The following is a 19818-nucleotide window of genomic DNA, read 5'->3' on the forward strand; positions in this document are numbered from 1 at the left end:
GCATAGAGGAACTGCACAGTGTTGCCATGATTTGATAGAACACATGATTTGATCTTTCTGAAAATATACAATAGGTTATCTCCAATACAAGCAGTGGAAATATATGATCTCAGTGTGTTACTGCAGGATGACAAATTCAAATAAATCAAGTATAACATAGAACAGTGAACACACAAGAAAAAATATCTGTCTTGTCTAATTTTTCAATTGAATAGTCCCGCTGCACTTTACTGTATGCAAGTTGCTTGTATTTCATACATCCTGTGGTGCATACTGTAACTAATACCTGCATTCTTTGTCGTCAGTTTATTTAATCTTTCCATGAATATTTATACAAAGGCTTAAATCAAATGAAAAGGGGGTTTCACAGCAACACTGCAATAGCTGAACAGACAGTGACTAAAACACTGTTTAAAAATTTTAGTCTGGTATGACCAGTAGTGTTTGGTGGCTAATGTTAGCTGACGTTAGAAAATGGATTCTTCTCTACTTGTGCTACTGTTACACAATGTTTTAGCATTTACTATGATCTTGTATTTGCCACTGATGGCCACAGTGTCTGCGGTTTATCAAAAGTTACATAGTCTTACTTTAAAGTAATAAAGGCTGGCACATTTATGGACTTAAAGAAACATCACATAATCAACCTTACATAAAAAGAAGAAGTAAAGCGGCATAAAGTTCTGTTATCTCATTGAACCTTAGAAAAATGTTTAATGCAAATTTGTGCACATAAAACACATACATACAGTACAGTGCATACATAAAGTATCATAAAGTATAAATGCTTTTAATGTTGGCCTACATCTGTATGTCAACAAATACCATACACGTACCTCATAATACACCGGTCCACAACAGACCGAATGCAAACTGACTGGACCATTTTGGCCAAAGGTGGATCCACAACAAGAGATAATCTTCTGCACCTGCTCATGACAAAAACTTAATATGACAAAAACAATTGGTGAGCACATTTTGTAGTGTGATTAGAGCATTTGAGGCTGGTGTGTGTATCCTACACAATTATACAGTAGATATAAGCTGTCTGGTTCTTTTTTATACTAAGTAGAAAGCTCTGTGCAAGTCTGAGCTCAAGCAGGAGGTCCAATCCTAGCTTTTTGGGAATCTACTCCTCCAGGGGGGAATGGTGTAATCCATAGTAGCTTTTCCTCTATCAGTCCTTAACAATAACGCAGATACAAGAAGACATAGAAAGCTATTAATGCACCCATGCTCTGAGGGCAGAACAATTAAGGAATGTCAGTTTCTGAACCTATCAAATACAAAATACTGAAAATGATGCTGGTATATGGCATATAAAGTGTCAGGCAAACTCTGGTACACCAGCAGTTTATCTTAACTTCACCCCACATCTCAGTCACACCACACCCAAAAACAATGCAAAGAAACATACCATATAAAACAAAATTAAATTATAAAAAACATGATAAAATGGAATCAATATCATATAATATATCAAGTATTCATAATTTACAACAATACAATTGAATAAAAATCAAACCTAAAAAGGAATGTAGTTCTGGAAAAGTACCACTAGAGGTCAGCAAATATTCATGCTCAGATATCCAGTTATACACTTGAAATATTTATCTGCAGTGACAAGTTCCTTCTGCTTGTGGACTAACACTTGACAAAACGTACAGACCTCCACTTCTTTTCTCCATTTTAACCTCCTTTCAGTTCCACATAGCAGCAGCAGTAGTAGGCGTGGTAAACACTTCAATTCAGCAAAATTCACTTAGTTACATTCTTGATATGAAGTCTCACAGTATAATTTTTTTTTATTTTTTATTTTTAAATCTAACACTTACTTGTATGTGCACAGTGGTCTCAAATGTCTCACTGAATATCATCTGCAATCTTGACACGGGAGAAAAACATTATTTCCCGTGTATCGAAACTGACTCATGCAGTCATAGGAGAAATTTTATTCTCAGCAAAGAGTTTTGCTTTTAGAAGTTGTTTTCCATCTCTGGTGGTTATAGTTGTTTCAGTACATATTTTTTTATTCAGACTTTGAAAATAATTCCTCTGTCCAGCTGTGGATCCCTTCCCAGGATCATGTGTGAATGTCTCCGTTCAGTCTCTCGGTAGGCACTCCTCCTCGGTGATGCCCTGAGCCTTGAGCTCCTCCAGAACGTTGTCCAAGTGGCCAGGGTCGGGGTAGCCGTGGCCCGTCAGGTTGGAACCGAACTCCGTCTTGTGGTGCACCTCGTTCCAGATGACTGTATCGGACTCGCCTGTGGTGCTGGATGTACCCACAGAGAAAATGAGCCGGCGGTCCCACGCCACCAGTAGAAGCCTCAGAACCTGGACGTAGAGATACATTTTACAAGATACAAGATACAAGATTACATTTTATCCAGTCACATTAAAGGTGCAGTAGGTAAGACTTATAAAACTAACTTTCTGTCATATTTGCTGAAACTGACCCTATGTTAGAGTAGAACTACATGAAGCACGTAATTAAAAAATATGGCACCACCTACAACCTGTAGTGTGATTTGCAAAATCACTGTTCCCTGTTCAGATGCACCAATCAGGGCCAGGGGGGTTGTCTAACTGTGTGTCAATCAATGCTCATGCACACGCATTCATTCTCCCTTGTTGGGGGAGGGACTTAGGAGACCGTTTTGGGCTTTAGCAGAAAGGGGGGAGGGACTGAGAAGTTGTTGATGTTCAAATGTTTTGGTGAAGTCCTGGATCTTCGCAATCCTACCTACAGCACCTTTAACTTCAAACCATACAGGAAGTTAGACAATAGAGAAAAGTTCTCATTTACCTTGCGTCCCTTCTCGCTGTCAGGGAGGTAGCAGTGTCTGGGAAACCCGCGGGCAGTGAAGGGTTTGCCTGGATTTGGGTGCTCTGGGCCCTAAACAGCAAGTCAGCAATTACATTATGCAAGCAAAACCAATAACGCTTCCTTGAATTCATCATTTAGAAGCTAGTGTCATGTAAGCATGGGTGAAACTTTACCTGAATGCCAGGAGGGATGTTATAAATTATCCGGATGGTTTTGCAGTCCGGATGGCCGGGTAGCGAGTGGGGGATGACATGGTACTCCATCTTGCCCGGGGGCTGGTTGCCGGTCTTGACTCCGTAGATGGTCTTGCAGGTGGGACACTGCAGGCTGCCGTCCTTGTTGCCATTGTTGTACATAGCAACGAGGCATTGGAGGTGGTACTGGTGACCACACTGTGCCAGGCGGCCCACCGACTCGGCTCGGGAGATGCCACCCACGCCTGGTCCTTTGTAGCCCGATGGTCCGGCCAGGGCCTCCATGCAGATGGTGCAGTCCTGAGTACGAAACAAGTACGAAATATGTTGTTTAACCATTGAAAACGGGTGTTCAAAAGAATGAAATCAAAATAATCATAAAAGGAGAACTCACCTCCTCTGGGGGATTGCGGACTTTCTGAAGGTACCTCTTCACCACCTCCTCCGGGGTCTTCCCTACGTGAAGGAACATAAAGTATGATGATCTGTTTATGACCAAAATGCACAGCATAGGTATGACTGCATATGGGGGAAAAACATGAAGCAGACTTTATCATCAAACCCACCTTTACGAGCCTGTTTCTTTGTGGTCTTGCGACAGCAGTGGCCCAGACCAGAGACGGGCTTGATGTCACTCTTGCTGACCGGTGGAGGATGAAGCACCAACTTGGGAGGGCGAGTCAGGCAGACAGGAAGTCCTGCTGCGCTCATCAGGATGCCTGTAATGCCTGGATACAGCCAGCAGAGGGGGGATGTTAGACACTGTATTTGAGATTTACTCAGCACGTGATGAGCTCTTTATCCAGCAAATTATCTATTAACCATACTCATAAGATTTGGCCAGTTGATTTAGTCTAGTCATGTCAAAAATGACATAAATTGTGGTGTCTGTATGGAAGTACATCAGTGCCACTTAAATGTTTATTTAAAGAGCTGTAAAGTACAACAAACCTTAACAAACAAGATGCCTCTTCAAAGTCTTAAAAGCTGAATTTTAGACCTATTTTAAGAAAGTACTTCTGATCGATTTAAAGATAATGAGAAATAATGTACCTGCCAGCGCAGGGTGTACAGGGCTTGATCCATTCAGGTTTTTCACTGGAACAGTTGGCACTCTGAAACAAGAAAAAATTAAATATGAATCTACAGATTGCTGACAAAAAGCAGACATGCAACTGGTCCGGTCACCTCAGCCCAGATTCATAGCGTCAGAATCTGAGGGAGGAGTCACAAGTAAACAGGAGGAGTGACAAGCAGCATACGCTAGCTTCTTGTTCACCTCAGTCAGCAGGATAAGGAGCTTTTGCCGAGTTATGTAGAGAAACAAACGGGCGTTGCTCATCACGATTTGACTTACTGTCCTATAATTGCCAGCTAGGACTTCCTGCTATGTAAGGTTTAAGATTAGGATGTGTATGGCAGCGTTAAACAAGGCAAACCAGATATTTTGCTATCTTTGTGTACAACTACACTAGAAAGAAAATAGTTCCTACATGAAACTGCTGCCAACTAGATCTGTGGATTGTGCAAAGTGTCAGTCCCCTTAAATCTGCTGAATAAAAATATTTCAGACAGTAGTGAACTTGCCCTTATTTTAATGAAATGTCAAACCATCCTTAACCACGGCTGTACTATATCTCTGCTCATTAAAAAGGTAAAACAGGTGTGTACTTACGGACTGCCAATTCTGATAATAGTCATTTTTTCTGCTCGAAAGCACCAAAGACAAATATACTGCCGCAATAATTTCCACTTGTCGCTTCAGTTGACTTGCTATGGCACTCGCCTGTCTCTGTCTCTCAGTTCCTATGGTTGTGTGCCAGTGTCACATCTCCTTCCTCCTTTTATAGGGCTAATCCACCTGTTTCTATCTGTTGACTAAACTCTAGTCTGTCACAGGAGGGATTACCTGTCAGTAACCACGTCACACTGGCTGCCATAAGGCTGACAGACACGAGCACATACGACTTGTTGATGTAGCCTACTAACACACTGCCATTGCCAAGAGATACATTTAAACTGCCTTGTGTTAATTTGCCTTGTGTACAATTGCCTTTGTTGATTGACCAATAAAGCATATTTCCTGTCTTTCTTTCTTTCTTTCTTTCTTTCTTTCTTTCTTTCTTTCTTTCTTTTACACCTGCTATCATAAAATCCTAACCTTGGATTTGGCCAGGGTTATTTGAAAACTTTGCTGTGTTGCATTAATCAAAGCTATCCATTAATATTGTCCTATGTGATCACTTTGACTGTAACTGTAATGTTTGCATTACAACCTACAGTCCCTATAGATTGAATTAGAATGTGCACCATGCTAACAACAAAGAAGGATTTCATATTGAAAGAAAATGTCTAAACAGATGCTTTTTATCATTCAAATGCACAGCTCCACTTATGTGTTTTGAGCCTTTACTACTCGACTACCTAGTAAAGATATTTGTATCTGTTTCTCTTTTATCTATTTAATTAATTTCTTATTTCCCACAAGGACTACCCACCCTCATGCCTTTTATTCTATGTTTTTGGTCATTCTTCTTCTTTTATGTATGTGCGTTCTAAATATTTTTTCTTACTTTTACTTTATTCTTGCCATTTAGTCTTTCCTCTTGATTTGTGAAATGGGAAAATATATATATATATTAAAACTGCGCATACATCATTATTTAAAAAAACAACAACCTTCCCTTATAATAATTTACTGTCTTTCAGTATTAATTACAGTGCATTTAGTATGTATTTTAAAACCTTTATACTAAAAAAACAGTTTTTTTCTATTTCTACTTAATGCATGTCTTTTTGTGAGTATTTTGTTTGTATTATATAAAGCACACTGTACTGCTATTATATATATTTTATACTTTACCATAGATTATGTCTATAACTGAAACCTCTAATTGATATGATGACTAGCAAGGTGCTCTTTTTGACATGTGCTAACCCAATTAAATTCAAAGCAGAGGGTGCGTGACATCAGATCATGCTCTTTTACAACCCAAAGGAAGCAATAGGTGCATACCTGATAGTGGTAAATAAAAAAAAAAAGAAGAAATCGCCTTTTGAAATATTAAATAAAATGAGATGTCCAGCTGTTTATTATTTGACAGCTGATCAGTTATCTTATATAGAAAATCTAATTTTACCGACCTTGTTCTTAGGGTAACAATAAGGTAACATAGGCAGATTGTAGACTGAAGTGTAGGCTTTAAGGTTGAATGTTTAGTTCTGAAAGACAGTAACACATTTCTGCACATTGTTTTCACTAGGGGGAAGAGTCCTTATAAATTATGGAACCATGACACAGAACAACTTACAGTCACTAGTTCCTGTACCTGACAATATGCTTACACTGTACTCTGTTACTATATTTGCTTGTTTGCCAACAAAGTGTCTAAGCTGTACTGTCAGCTTCCTGTGTGTGTGTGTGTGTCATACATGACTCACAAAGTCACAAAAACATGCTGGCTGACTGGGTCCAACCTGAGCATAAATAGAATAAGATGACTGGCATTGAGGCAGAGAAAGGATGGGAAAGAAGAGTCAGTTGGTCCCGTTTCTTTAATCCCAGCTAATCTAGTGGAATTAGAGCAGCCGCCATCTGGACCGCTGGATGATAGAAACATACAAGATGCAGCATATGGCCACACACACACACACACACACACACACACACACACACACACACACACACACACACACACACTGGGTGTCAAGCAGCGCTGTTTTCCATCACCCAGCAGTGGTTGGTCTGCCAGAGAGTATAGGCAGAGTAAACACAGACTCGCTCTTCAACTCACTTGTATATGTGTATGTGTGTGTGTGTGTGTGTGTACTGTTTTTTTCTGGTCTCTGCGTTGCAAGTTAAACGGTTGCTATGGCCGAACAAACAAATAAAAGAGAGAGGACTACAGACAATGAAATGATGTTTGAATGTCTTTCAACTCATTATTTTGATGTTCTGGCCAGCAACCTGTTTGACTCTGGGTGCTCTAATTTGCAATGTTGCCAGTCACAGCAGGCAGTTGTTTTTTTTTAGCAAAAAAACCCTCTATAAACCCAGTGTACACTGCCTGCCCAGCACCACACAGCAGACAGGCACAATTAGCAACAAGCTGGTGAACAAAGTGGACCAAAATGTAGTGTGTAGTTTCTGCCGCCCCCATTAGGAATTCTATGTAATGACAACAACACTGTTGGTGCGTCCACATGATACAAGCCTTCCGTGATCGCGCATGCGCCCCCACCCCTCCTCTAAACAGTTGCTAGCAGCCATGGAGGACACAGAGGATATGAATCCCTGTCCTCTGCTCTGCTATCTTTGACACGTTTGAACCTGTGACTTTGTCTGTCTTACAGAAGATTGTTGGGCTTCTGAAGCCCTCAGGTTCTCCAGTTCAGTTCAGTTTTATTTTGTCATTGCTACATCATAACAACGAAATATTGTTAGAGCAAAAACAAACAGACAGGCATATCATTTTAAGCTGTTCACCCGTTTGCTTTATCTATATATGTCCCCATGAAAAGAATTTACCCATGACTTTGTACCTAATTTAATTTCCCATAAATCCCTCTAGAAAAACCCCATAAAGTGCTATGTCCATTAAAGTGCATGGTGCAATCGATAAATCGTTGTAATATTTTTGTCAGTATCAAAGCTGTAAATATCAGTCACACCAAATGAGAAGTGCAGAACCAGCAGAATAGGCATACTGCTAAAACATAATGTCAACTGATGAAGAAATGCTTCAAAAGGTCAATAATCCACTTTTTTCCCCAATCGTTTTCTTCTTTAAATGACTCAAAACAAAAATGCGAGCCTAATTACCCACATGTACCTCCATGATTGAACCACTGGGTAGAGCTTTGGGAGGTGTTCTCTCCACTGCTCCAGTACCCATGTGGTGCACTTATGAATTTGGGGATAAAGCAATAAAATGAGGACAGCAGCAGCACTAAGTGGAGCTTAGAACAAAGAAGGAGAGAAGAAAAGTGAGTTGTGGGGTGAGCAAGAATCAGCAGGTGCTCTCACCTGATGGGTTGAAAGAATGAGTCAGTCACACAGCTCACCTGACACAAAATACGTTGATTACTGAAGCATGAATATTAATGAATTATTATTGGTATTTGGTATTAATCTGAAGCTTAGCTGGATTGCTAATGCCATGATCCAGAAAGCTGGGGTTCTCTGCTGGGGAGATGTTGGGTATGCTAACATGGAAATTCTCCACAGCATGTGGTCATTTTTCAACATTTGATCACAGTACAAGAAGTTCCACGCAGACCTGCTATCAAAACACAAATAAAGTGACTGCATGTGTTTGACCAATGTGGGAATGTCTTGCAAGTTATATTTGAAGCAGCTGCATAACAACAATCTAGAGCACCCCAGAAACATCTCTTTCAGTGACACTTAATGATTGTGAGCGAAATGTTTCAAAAAGATAGGTTATTTAATTGGAATCTGGTAAAATGTAGATGCTAAAAATGTGTAGTGTGCTCACAACAAGGCGCTAAAACAGAACCAGCTGTTAAACAGAAAAAGGAATGATAAAATAGGAACAGCAGTGCTCTTGGTCCGAAAGTCTTCTCGGAACCTCTTTACTACACTGACAACAGATATATTGCTAACCAGCGCCCTCTGGCTATGATACCTGGATACTTCCATCATTCATTAAAGGTCCCATGGCATGAAAATTCACTTTATGAGTTTTTTTTAACATTAATATGCGTTTCCCCAGCCTGCCTATGGTCCCCCAGTGGCTAGAAATGGCGATAGGTGTAAACCGAGCCCTGGGTATCCTGCTCTGCCTTTGAGAAAATGGAAGCTCAGATGGGCCGATCTGGAATCTTGCTCTTTATGCGGTCTCGCTCCATGAGAGAGAGACATCATGGCTTTCAAACGAGCAAAGTGGCAGTTGGTCAAGGCCTTCTTAAAATAAAAACCTACTCCTTCTCTCCCAATACAAAGTCCATAATCTAGAAATATTACTACAAACAAGATGTCTCCTACTTCATAGTAAAGATCATTCTCAGATTATTTTGTGCACTGGAAGCTTCAAGTTTCCACATCAGACTTCTTGTTCCCTACACGTCTGAAACTTAGATTTAAAAAGAGAGCACAGACAAAATGTGTTGCTTCTGTCACCAAACGTTTAACCTAATTTCCCAGTGAATAACATCTGCCAGTATAACTGGTGACACAGCCAGCAGCACTTTTATTAGCACGGTGTATAGAATGAAGACACACCCCTCCACATACTGTGATAAAAGACATCTGAAAACATCTCAGATTCTTTTGTTGTGATTGTGTTCAAACTCAAAGAGAAGTCTGAGGAAAAGAAGCCCACTGATGGAAATATCAATCATTCCATAACGATGGGGGCATCCCAGATGTTACAGACCTGTTCCAGATGTAGTTTGTTAAGTAAAACCCACAGCGTGCCTTTTTACAATCAGCCCATGTTGCTACAGTTAACAAAGCAAAAGTGCTTACACACATGTAACCATAAAGTATTTTAAAGACTTTACTGATTTCTTCAGGCCCCCCGTGCGAAAAATTGTTTGCATGAAAAATATACAAATTATGTAAATGTATGTGTGTGTGTGTGTGTGTAAAATAAATCCATCATTAAGCGGTTGCATGATAAATGTCTGGAATGTGAAACACTTGTGAGAGCTTGGCTTGTTCAGTGTGAATGCTTTTCATTGTATTTCCATGGAAATGAACGAGCCCGATGGACTTTGTCACAAAGATTAAAGGCTCATGAATGCTAATGAGCGCTGATGTCAGACACTGTGTAATGAGGGCTTCAAACAAATTAGAATGGCCTGTCTAAATTGATTGTCTTACAAATCCTGTTCAGTTGGTCTCATTTGGTTTCATACAGTATATTGATAAGGGATGTAGTCTCTGTGAAGATGTCATTTGAATGCCACATCAAACATTAAGTGACCATTAAAATGTCCTAAACTAGCTGGCATTCAAACTGCCCACTGCTTCTATACTTTCTATAATATCATTTGACAATTTTTCCGTCTTTTCTTCTCGGATTTGTTTTGTCTGTTAATTTGTGTTTATACATGTGTTTGTATTCTTATATTATGTAAGTTGTCTTTTTAGCCTTCATGCTCACCAGCTTGTCACTAACTGTTTGGTGCTGGGCAGGTACGTAGCTGACAGTGGATTTTGTTTGGCGTTGCACTGAAAGCCGCTGCCTGCTGCTGCTGGGTGTTAATTCTCAATTTGACCGACCCTTTTTACGTTGCACATAGTCATTTGATCCACTGTTAATATGACAATATTAATTGTTGATTATTGCAGCTTTAAGCTAATCATTTGACCAATTCAGTATTGCCTTTACAGTCAATGAGCACTACACCCTTTTTTTCCCATTTACATAAATATAAAAGCCTTTTTAAATAGTTGTGTGGAAGAAGATTTTAATGTGGGACTAAACTGAAAAATGAATATGAGAAATGTACTACTGTGTAGTAAGTAACAATTTTGAATTCTTCAGATGGGTGGTTGCTTAAATATGCTCCATTGGAAATCCATACACTTAATTTCCAGCGGTTTTCTTACCTTTTCTTGGATGATAGAACCCTTTTAACTGTAAATGAATATTTTGAGCAAACTGATATACTACTACAGTGGTTGTGTACTCACCCAGAGGCGATAAGGGCACGTGACTGAGCCATGGCGATACGTTGCAGTGCAGGTCGGCTCAGCCCTGCTAGGCTGGACCGGGGTGGCAGCGGGGCTGCGCAGGCAGCAGCACCAGATGAAGACACTGGACCCAGGACGCGGGCAGAAGGCGAGGGCGTGCAGGTGGAGGCGGCCGTGGAGATGATAGGTGGGCCTGGAGCGGGCACTGTAGGGGCAGAACAGGAAGCAGAGAGGGAGGACGAGGTGGAGGGGTGAGGGGGAGAGGTGGCAGCAGATGAGAGTGTGGTGGAGGGTGGAGGAGGAGGTGGTGGGGGAGGGGGGAGAGGTGGAGGCGGGGGACGGGTGGAGGAAATGGACAAGGCGGCGGTGGCTGAGCCAAGGAGGGAAAGCGAGTGGGTGAAGCCTCCTCCGTAACCAAAGCTGGCACTGCCAACGCCACTACCACCGACGATTCCAACACCTCCTGCACCACCCATACCACCTAGACTAAAACCACCTGTCGCCCCGACTATGGACGTCCTGTGGGGGGAAAATGACCGTGACAGGGAAGGAGGTCGAGGGAGGGTTAGTGAGTACGACCCTCCTGGGACAGAGTAACTGCTGATTTTGGGACTAGGTGGTTTGGTCTGTGGCGGTCGCCGACCTAGAGTGTGAGCAGACATGGCGCCTGCTTTGACACTTAGCACCAACATACACTGCTGACAGGCGCAGGGCTGTCCCAAGGAGGTGATTGATGAGGCAGGGAGTGCCCCGCTGGGATACGCGCTGCCGTTTCCAGTCCCACTGCTGCTCATCCGCATCCCCATGCCCACTCCAGATACATCCACACCAAGCAGTCCTCCATGGCTGGGCATGGACATGGGCCCCCAGGCGTGGTGGGATTTGGGCAAGGGGCCGGACACCAGCGGGTAAGCCAGGTCGGAGCGGCGCTGGATGCGGCGGCAGCGCTGGGTCTGCCCGTTGATTTGGGTCATGCTTTCAAAGTCAATAAGGTAGCAGAAACCCAGCGGCGCCAGGTCCAGCCAGGGCTGCTGACGATCGCGTGCTGCCTGGATTGCGATGCCCACCTCCGTGTCGTAGGCCGTCCAGCTGCCAGCGTCGTTCTCCCACTCCCACAACCAGCCCTGGCCTGGCGCTGAGGTGGGGTCGTAGAAGCTACGTCGTACCGGTCGAAGGGTACCTAAGGCAGTAATTAGGAGGTCAGAAAAATGCAAAAGATTCATGCACAGTATTACAATTTGAAAAAGGTGCAACTGCTGCTAGTAATACAGCCATATTGCATTTGGATTATTTCCATGAATAGCACTTTGGACAGATTTACTGCTTGATTTTTACATGTGCAAGACTTCTACTGTAACTATAAAGTCTGATCATCTTTCTCTCTTAAGCCTGAACTACTATCATGACACTTGGTGATGAGACGTGGCTGCAATAGGAGGTAAGTGGCTGACTGTCGTATTTACTGAGGACAAGTAGATTGCAACCTTAACAAATTCAACATGTCTGTGTTTGCTTGCTAAGAATTTGGTCAAACAGGTTGTCCCTGGAGACAGCACACGGTGTTCTGAATTCTGATTGGCTGGCAGCCTTGATCCGACCCAAAGCTGGCTGTGTTTGCTTTCCCAGGGTGTCCAGAGAAACTCTACAGAGTTCTTCTACTGTAAAGCCTTCACATATCAATCCCTGTGTCTGAAACACAAAGGGGTGCAAAGATTTCTTTAAAGATGAGTGAGCTTGAATCTTGAAGTGAGAGATGAAACCTTTTCGGGATCACAAGGCAGTTTTGTCAGAACTGTAAAATGCACCTCATGTACTTTTTACAGTATACTGTAGTATTCCTCCTCACGGTCTAATATTTAGACAGCATCCCCTATGTAAGCTTCTGCTGGATTTGGAAAACAAACTTCACAAAGGCTTTTGTCAGCCAATGTTGAGAGGGGGGGATGTTGGGTTCTCTGCCAAAGTTAGACATCTGACAACTGACAATTCCCGGCTTTGTCTTACTGCTCTGCTTGCCTCTCTTTCATGAAGCTTTAACTCGTGAAGGATGGTTTTGTATGCCCATATTCTGCTATAAAAGGCAATGGTACTAATGACAGTGTTTGCAGTAAAAAAGAAAATGAATCTGTGGCTATGACTGGACACTTCAGCTGGGGCCTAGGTGCCACATTGCAAACACACACAGGTCCCACCAGAATGACTCACCACTGACACCTTTCAAAATCACAGACACACAGCATCTCTCCCGGTCATTTACATATAATGTAACATAATACAGGAAAGGTGTAAAATATGGGAAACGAGATTTAGGGATCCAATATATATATATATATATATATATATATATATATATATATATATATATATATATATATATATATATATATATATATATATATAAAGAATGGCACTGATGTCATTGCTGCAGAAATAAGAAGCCACTTTGCAGCAAAACACTCCCACCAGGACATCAACTTCTGGAGCAGAATCAACATAAGGGCTTGCAAAGATAAAGTAGACACATGAGCAATAAAAAGGCCTCCATCAGGCCCAGCTACACCGTATACACACTCCGCCCTGTCTCTCCCTCCTCTCTGCTTCTCACCTGTGTCTTGTCGGAACTGGTGCATGGAATGCAAATCGATGATGTAGGGCGAGAGGCGAGAGTCCACCTGGCCGAGGACAACACTACCACACCGCGGGTCGCTCCGGATGACTGCCTCGATGTGATGACAGACAGCCGGGCTGTAGGGCCGCCAGCGTCCGTGCTCGTTCAGCCATTCCCATACCACTACAGCGGATGCTAGTAACATCCTACTCCTGCAAAGGTGAAAAAATACAACTGACAATAGGGAGGCATAAATGAAAGCGAAACCGCGGGGGATGGTGGGCATTTAAAGACACCCTGCTGCCGCTCCGCCGTGCATCCCTGCGCACAGCGGCGCTGCATCCATCTTGGACAGTTTGCAACCCAGATGTGTTTCCTATCTGTGCATATAAATATATATTTTGGCATGACACTACATGCAAACTGTACCTTCCATGTTTGTAGTTTCGGTTATGCAGCAATTAGTAGGTCCTTTTATCACACGGCGAGGCTAAAGAGAGTTTCAGGGCGCAAAAAAGCCTTGCAGGATGGTTGCATTTTACTCCCTATGCAGATGAGTGACGTCTACTGAAATCACAATCAAGTTAGGGTGAGAGGAGAAAATGCAACTTGGATGCTCACGGTGGTGCAGCACTCTTAAAGTAGGTTACTGTGACAGACTGGCTCTTATCGTGCAATGCAAGGTTGCTTTTTTCTTCTTTTTTTCTTTTTGTTTTTTAAACCAAATCTGTGCTATCTGTAAGGGAAGATCAGATTCCTGAAAGCAAATAATATTTACCGGGTTAGATTGTCTCCAGTCAAATGACTGCTTTGTAGAACAGTTTGGGTGCTTATATGTTCCATCTGTCACTGTGAGAATGTCTTCAGTCTTGAGGTAAATTCCCGGATTTCTGGTTACATAATTGGTTTGATGATGTGTCCCTACAGTTCTGTTTACTTCAAATCGGGCTTACTTATTGGTTCATAATGTCTCGATCGAGTGGATCTCACACTGAAGATAATTTGGCAGGTGAAAAATATGTTTGACATTCGCGTGTGCGAACACTCCTACACTCAGGCTCTTTGAAGACCTCTCACATCCAATCCGATTTGAGCAAGTGCTCCCCTCTGGCCAATCACGAATTTTCCTTCTGTGATCATCTCACACGCTCTTTGTGAACTGTATCGCTAGCTTAAACTGTATTTCGAAATGTTTTTATATTCATTTCTTCGCAGGTTTACCTTACCATACTTTACTCTCTTGTTACATGTTTTATAGTCCGTTATCTAAAAGTCCTGGAGATGCCGGGGATTGAACCCGGGACCTCATACATGCGAAGCATGCGCTCTACCACTGAGCTACATCCCCATTGGTCAACCAGAGCATGACAACGTGTTTTGTATGTTCTTCCTTCACCGAGACTGATGATGTCATGCATCATACGTGTGTCAACCATAGAAGTATAACAGTCTATGGTCTCAACAAAAAAACTCACTACTAACGAGAAAACGTTTCTTCATTTTTTTTATTAATGTTGTTACAGTTACAACATCTCAAAAAACAAAACCGTTCAGGAACTGCCTTTCAATACAATACATTCATTAAACATGTAGCCTATGTCAATGATTTTGAGTTAGAAACCTTATTGTAGTTTCATTTCATGGTATCAAAATTACATCATTTAACAGCTATATAGAGCTTAATGTCATAGTTTTGCAGTACATTCAACATAATGATTACTACTGATCTACTTTTACTAAACATTACGCAATAAGGTAGGCTAACTAACAGTATAACAATGTAACTTCATGGAAAGTTTGACTCATCATCAGTTCACATTTGAGAAGCTGGAACCTTTTTAAATTTTGTTTTCTTTGCTTAAAAATTACTTAACTTTTCTGGGGCTCGCTCAATCATTCAATCGACTAATGGTTTTGACATTAAGAACAATACAAAAACAGTCAAATCTATCTTGTTTATCTGTTAAGCAGTAAAAAAAAACATATGCCACAGTCCACAATATACAGCACGCAATACGCTGACACAGTAATACAGCGTTTCATTTGAACAATTTTACTCATATGGTTTTACTTCAGGTAAGGAAAACTGTTACACAAACATTCACAATTCAATCCAGTGTACTCCTGCATATTTACAACGACTTCATTCATCAATCACCTTTTAAACAGGAAGTGGAATTAAGACCAGAGTCATAGCTACCATTGAGGACAAATGTTTTTTTAGTGAGAATTGATGAGGTTTTAGCAACCTGCAAATGGAAAATTGTTTGTTTTATAGGGTGGCTTCAGTACTTTTAGGACAACACAGTGTGGAACAGCATTTACACATTTATGTTGGGAAATAAAATTTGCAGAACAAAATATATTTTAACAGCTAATTAGGGAATTTGGACTCATGACCTCAGTACTGATTAAGACCATTTCTTAAGCCTCCTTTGTATTTAATGTTTCTTTTTAAATTCTGTTCTCACAGTGCAGTTAAATCACTGTCCTTGCCCTCACCTCCCTCTTCCTCCGACCAGATGGCACTACCAGAGAAAGGCTTTAGATCTATCAACAGTGCAGCCCTTCCACTTGCTTCACCTTTACCTTCCTCATCTCCCACTTTCTCCTCTGTGTCTCCCTTTGCCTCTTCCTGATCTGTTTGCCTGGCTTGCTCCCCTGCCTCTGAACCCTCCAAATTTGAGTTATCATCTGAAGTGTCACCTCCTTTTCCACACTTCTCCACATCGTCCTCCTCTTCTTCCTCCTCCTCCTGGTCATCTCCCTCGCTGTAACTCTCCTGGCTACCACCCTCGTCCGACTGTCCATCCTGAAATCCGACTTCCTGCATTTCCTCTTCATCCTCCCCGGTATCACTTTGAGGCCACAGCTGGACTCCAAAACGTGTCCCTAGAGCTAAAGCTGTACCTCTCACCCGGTCCCTGATCCCTCCTTCTTTATACACCAAGCGGCGCACAGTATATTCTCCATTGGACTCCCTGTTCAACTTCTTGTACAAGAAGATCAACAATGCAATTAAGACTATTAGGCAGACAAAAAGGATCACCACAGTCTGAGTGGAGGATGAGTCGCCAGCCATGCCTAAAGTGAAAAGAGAGAAAAGGGGTTAGCATGGTCCCATCCACTGTGGATGGACTTCAAAAACAACAAATATCTCCCAAAGTGGATCATCCACACTGGGATTTATTTGTTGTTTTTGGAGTATATTCAGTGGCACTGTCTCTTGAAGAAATAGTTTGGCATTTTGGGAAATATGCTTATTTGCTTTCCTGCTCTCACATCTATACAGTTAATATTGCTGCCCTCAAATGGAACTTGTGAGCTCGTGGGCACAACGTCGGAAGTTGTGTACAGGATATGCTTGGCGTTCAAGTGGTTAAGTTGTGAGAACGCCGCTGCTAAGAAACGGCAACATGGTCTCTTGTCATTCTTTGCTTTTTTAAAAGAAATGTAGACTCATGTTGTATTTCAACTCCATGCGGAGGAACAAGAAATTAGAAGACAAAGGTGACATATTTTTGTATAAATTAACAGTTACTTAGTAGCTATACTCTATAAGACTAAAATTACAATATATTGAATAACCATCCACTGAAAAATGAACTTCCATGGCCTCAGCCATTTCTAAAAACACAACTCGTTAACTTGGAGGTTGTGAATACAACATTCATATGGACTCTTGAACTCTTCAACACGGTAAACACGAGCCTAAAGGCAGCATATGTAGCCGAAGTAGCTGGTTAGCTTAGCTTAGCATAAAGACTGGAAATGGAGAAATTACTAGTCTAGCTCTGTCCAAAGGCTCCAGGCTCAATAAAAAATATTCTAACACATAGCCACCTGTAAAACTCCAAATTGTTGTTTTTAAACTTGAACAGACTTGCTGTTTACCTGTTTCCAGTCTTAATGCTAAGCTAGGCCGGCTGGATGCTGGCTGTAGCTTGATATTTACACTATTTTATACAGTGAGTATATACAGTATACCGTACAGACATGAGAGTGGTATCAAGCCTCTCATCTAGCATAAAAGCAAATAAGTGTATTTTCTTACAGGTCATAAGTTTTTTTTTAAATAGAGTAGCCCTTTTGATTAGATGATTCCAGCAAATTAATCCAAATTTTACTGGAGGCAACATAAAACAGGTTGACACAGATGCTGAACATTATGTTTGAACCAGGCCTCAATCCTTTGCTAATTCTTCCCAAGAGCACCAGAAATCCTTTCAATGTTATCAAGCTGTAAATCCCACAAAACAGAGACAGATTAGATTTAGAAATGTACTTTACCGCTTTAGAAAAGTCTCTGTTGAGTAGAAAGGTCCCACTGGCTTGTTGTCACAGTTTCAGGCAGAATCTTGCAGTCAAACTCTTACTTTACTTTACTTTAAAGCAGTTGTGAAGTTTTCATCAGAAGGAGATCCATTGGAAATGTACATTCAGGATCTAGAAAAAAGAAAATGAGAAAATTAATTTCCAGCCAAACCTTCAGATGGCCTAACATAAAAGATTATCCATTCAATTTAATTTTGCTGTGGCATTTCAGGTTTTACACACTCAGAATTAAACAGATTACCAAGAAATGACAATAATTCTGCTTTAAAAATCCACTTCATGGTGGTATTATATTTTGGAAGCTGCTCAAATTTAACATTCAAAAATATTATTTCAATACAGACATCTAATCCTGACACAATTGTAATAAAAAAAAGTCACCATCCACGCTGGCTGAAACGTAACAAATGGTTCTTAATTGCAATATACAAACGTACGCTGCAGATGAAACAGGAAGTATGTACTGCCTTTATCTTATTTGACTGTAAACTGTGTGCATTGTCTGGGGTGACAGGAAGCTAGCAGACCGCTCGCAGCATTGCTGGTTTCCTGTCAAAATGATAATTGAACAGCATCAGTCAGCCTGCCATGGGAGGGAACTTTTTGTCATGCTTAATTAGACTCCTAGAGATCGGACATAAAGCATTACAACATAATGTTTAGTAAAAAAATAAAAATATACATGTGAAATAAGTGGACTTAACATGCAATAAACGCTGAAATGCATGCAGATAACTGACCTAGGTGATAAATGAATGCCTTCAATACTGTAATTATACAACCATTTAAAATGTAAAGTCTATTAAGTCAAAGATTCAAGTAACTTAACTCCAAAATATGTATATACAGAGCTGTAATTAAACACAGAAGAGCAGACAAAACATGTGGCATTCATATTATGATTAATAAGAATAGACATAAATGTGTGCAGCAAAAACGAGTAAAAAGGCAAACTATTAAAAAAGGCGGGAAATAAACTGTAAAACACTTACCAAAGTTGTGAGCAGAAGGAAGTTAGTGGTGCCAAAACATGATCACTGTAAAGAGACTCACTTGTGTAATTTAAGGTACTTTTGAACTGTGTAACAGTATGTGTGTGTGTGAGAGGAGACAGAGAGAAAACGAAGGAAGGGGTGGGTGATGCATGAAATGTGGTGAAGAAAGCTCACTGCAGCCCTTTGAGGTAGGTGGAGGCTGAAGGGGCTGAGAACACAGATTAAAGACAAAGTCAAGCAGGGTGTGGTGGAAAGCACAAATAGGAAAATGTGCTATTTATTTATGGAAAGAGGAAGACATACACATTTGAATTTTTTCTGCAAAGTTGACTTGTGTCACTTTCAGCTTGCAGCACAGGTGCAGGTGACATTATGCAACATATATTAAATGCATTTTAGGAACATTCATACTCTTCGTCAACTACAATTTACTCACAGGAAATACAATGTACAGTATATTTATTTCCTGTGACACATTTCAACCTTGCACAAGCATACAAAATATGTCAGCGGGTTGACTCCCATAAGGGCAGCTAACATTACACTGAAAAAGAGGGGTCTAATAGTCTTACATGAGTCCAAGACAATCCCAAGAACTAAAGATCCTAATAATTCTTTGATTTATGCAAAACATTAAGGTTATTATTATATTATACAGATTTGAACCTATCAGAAAAAAAACAGATCAAGTCCAAACACTGTTCTCGGCTTCTTAACGTGAAACAAGTTGACCACATCCTGTTTTCACTCCGGGGGCCAGGCAGCCACAGCCCCTAGCATACAAAGACAGCCATACCAAATCTCTACAGTCAATTTACACCGTGTTACCCAGTTGAGGACATAAACATCAGTCACGGATTGAGATGAAGAATACCCGCAGTGTCACAAAATGTTTTTGGTTAAAAAAAAAAAAAACCCGTCCCCTCTGCCCCCCATGAACTCTGGACTCTGACCCCCCCATCAGGATCAGCACCGGCCACTTTATAATGAAGACATTCAGGAACTCTATCTTCTATTCTATTGCCCATTTCAATATCTTTATTTTTCTGTACTGTTTGATTGTGCCTTACATTTGCACTATTTAGAATGTATTACTGTATTGTACATATTACTTATGTTTTTAATTGTATATATAAGTTATCTTTCTTCATCTTATTTGTATATATATATATATATGTCTCATCTTTTTTTATATT

The 19818-nt window shown here is 41.0% G+C and overlaps 2 protein-coding genes and 1 non-coding gene across 6 annotated transcripts; all 3 read right to left on the minus strand.

The window, feature by feature from the left end:
* Positions 1–694: 694 nt before the first annotated feature.
* Positions 695–14288, minus strand: dtx4a (deltex 4, E3 ubiquitin ligase a). Of its 2 annotated transcripts, XM_028564286.1 has the most exons (10): positions 14071–14137; positions 13722–13859; positions 13290–13504; positions 10685–11864; positions 4075–4136; positions 3588–3749; positions 3416–3477; positions 3001–3321; positions 2807–2896; positions 695–2334 (listed from the first exon to the last, which is right to left on the minus strand). In XM_028564286.1, exons 3-10 carry the CDS (start codon positions 13495–13497, stop codon positions 2104–2106), a joined length of 2316 nt encoding a protein of 771 aa, XP_028420087.1. In that variant the 5' UTR covers positions 13498–13504; positions 13722–13859; positions 14071–14137; the 3' UTR covers positions 695–2103. The 2 variants fall into 2 exon arrangements, with proteins under 2 accessions (XP_028420087.1, XP_028420086.1); XM_028564285.1 differs by lacking the exon at positions 13722–13859 and having other exon boundaries at positions 14071–14288.
* A 280-nt stretch (positions 14289–14568) lies between these two features.
* On the minus strand, positions 14569–14640 carry trnaa-cgc (transfer RNA alanine (anticodon CGC)). Its single transcript has one exon. It is a non-coding gene; the product is annotated as a tRNA-Ala (tRNA).
* Positions 14641–14801: 161 nt separating this feature from the next.
* Positions 14802–18815, minus strand: LOC114545808 (nucleolar transcription factor 1-like). 3 transcript variants are annotated; one of them, XM_028564340.1, is made up of 4 exons: positions 18620–18815; positions 18065–18176; positions 17583–17738; positions 14802–16376 (listed from the first exon to the last, which is right to left on the minus strand). In XM_028564340.1, the coding sequence occupies exon 4, from the start codon at positions 16372–16374 to the stop codon at positions 15760–15762; it is 615 nt and encodes a 204-aa protein (XP_028420141.1). In that variant the 5' UTR covers positions 16375–16376; positions 17583–17738; positions 18065–18176; positions 18620–18815; the 3' UTR covers positions 14802–15759. The 3 variants fall into 3 exon arrangements, with proteins under 3 accessions (XP_028420141.1, XP_028420142.1, XP_028420143.1); XM_028564341.1 differs by lacking the exon at positions 18065–18176; XM_028564342.1 differs by lacking the exon at positions 18620–18815 and having other exon boundaries at positions 18009–18080.
* Between the last annotated feature and the right edge of the window lie 1003 nt (positions 18816–19818).

This window comes from Perca flavescens, chromosome 19 (genome assembly GCF_004354835.1).
Source record: "Perca flavescens isolate YP-PL-M2 chromosome 19, PFLA_1.0, whole genome shotgun sequence".
NCBI lineage: Eukaryota > Metazoa > Chordata > Actinopteri > Perciformes > Percidae > Perca > Perca flavescens.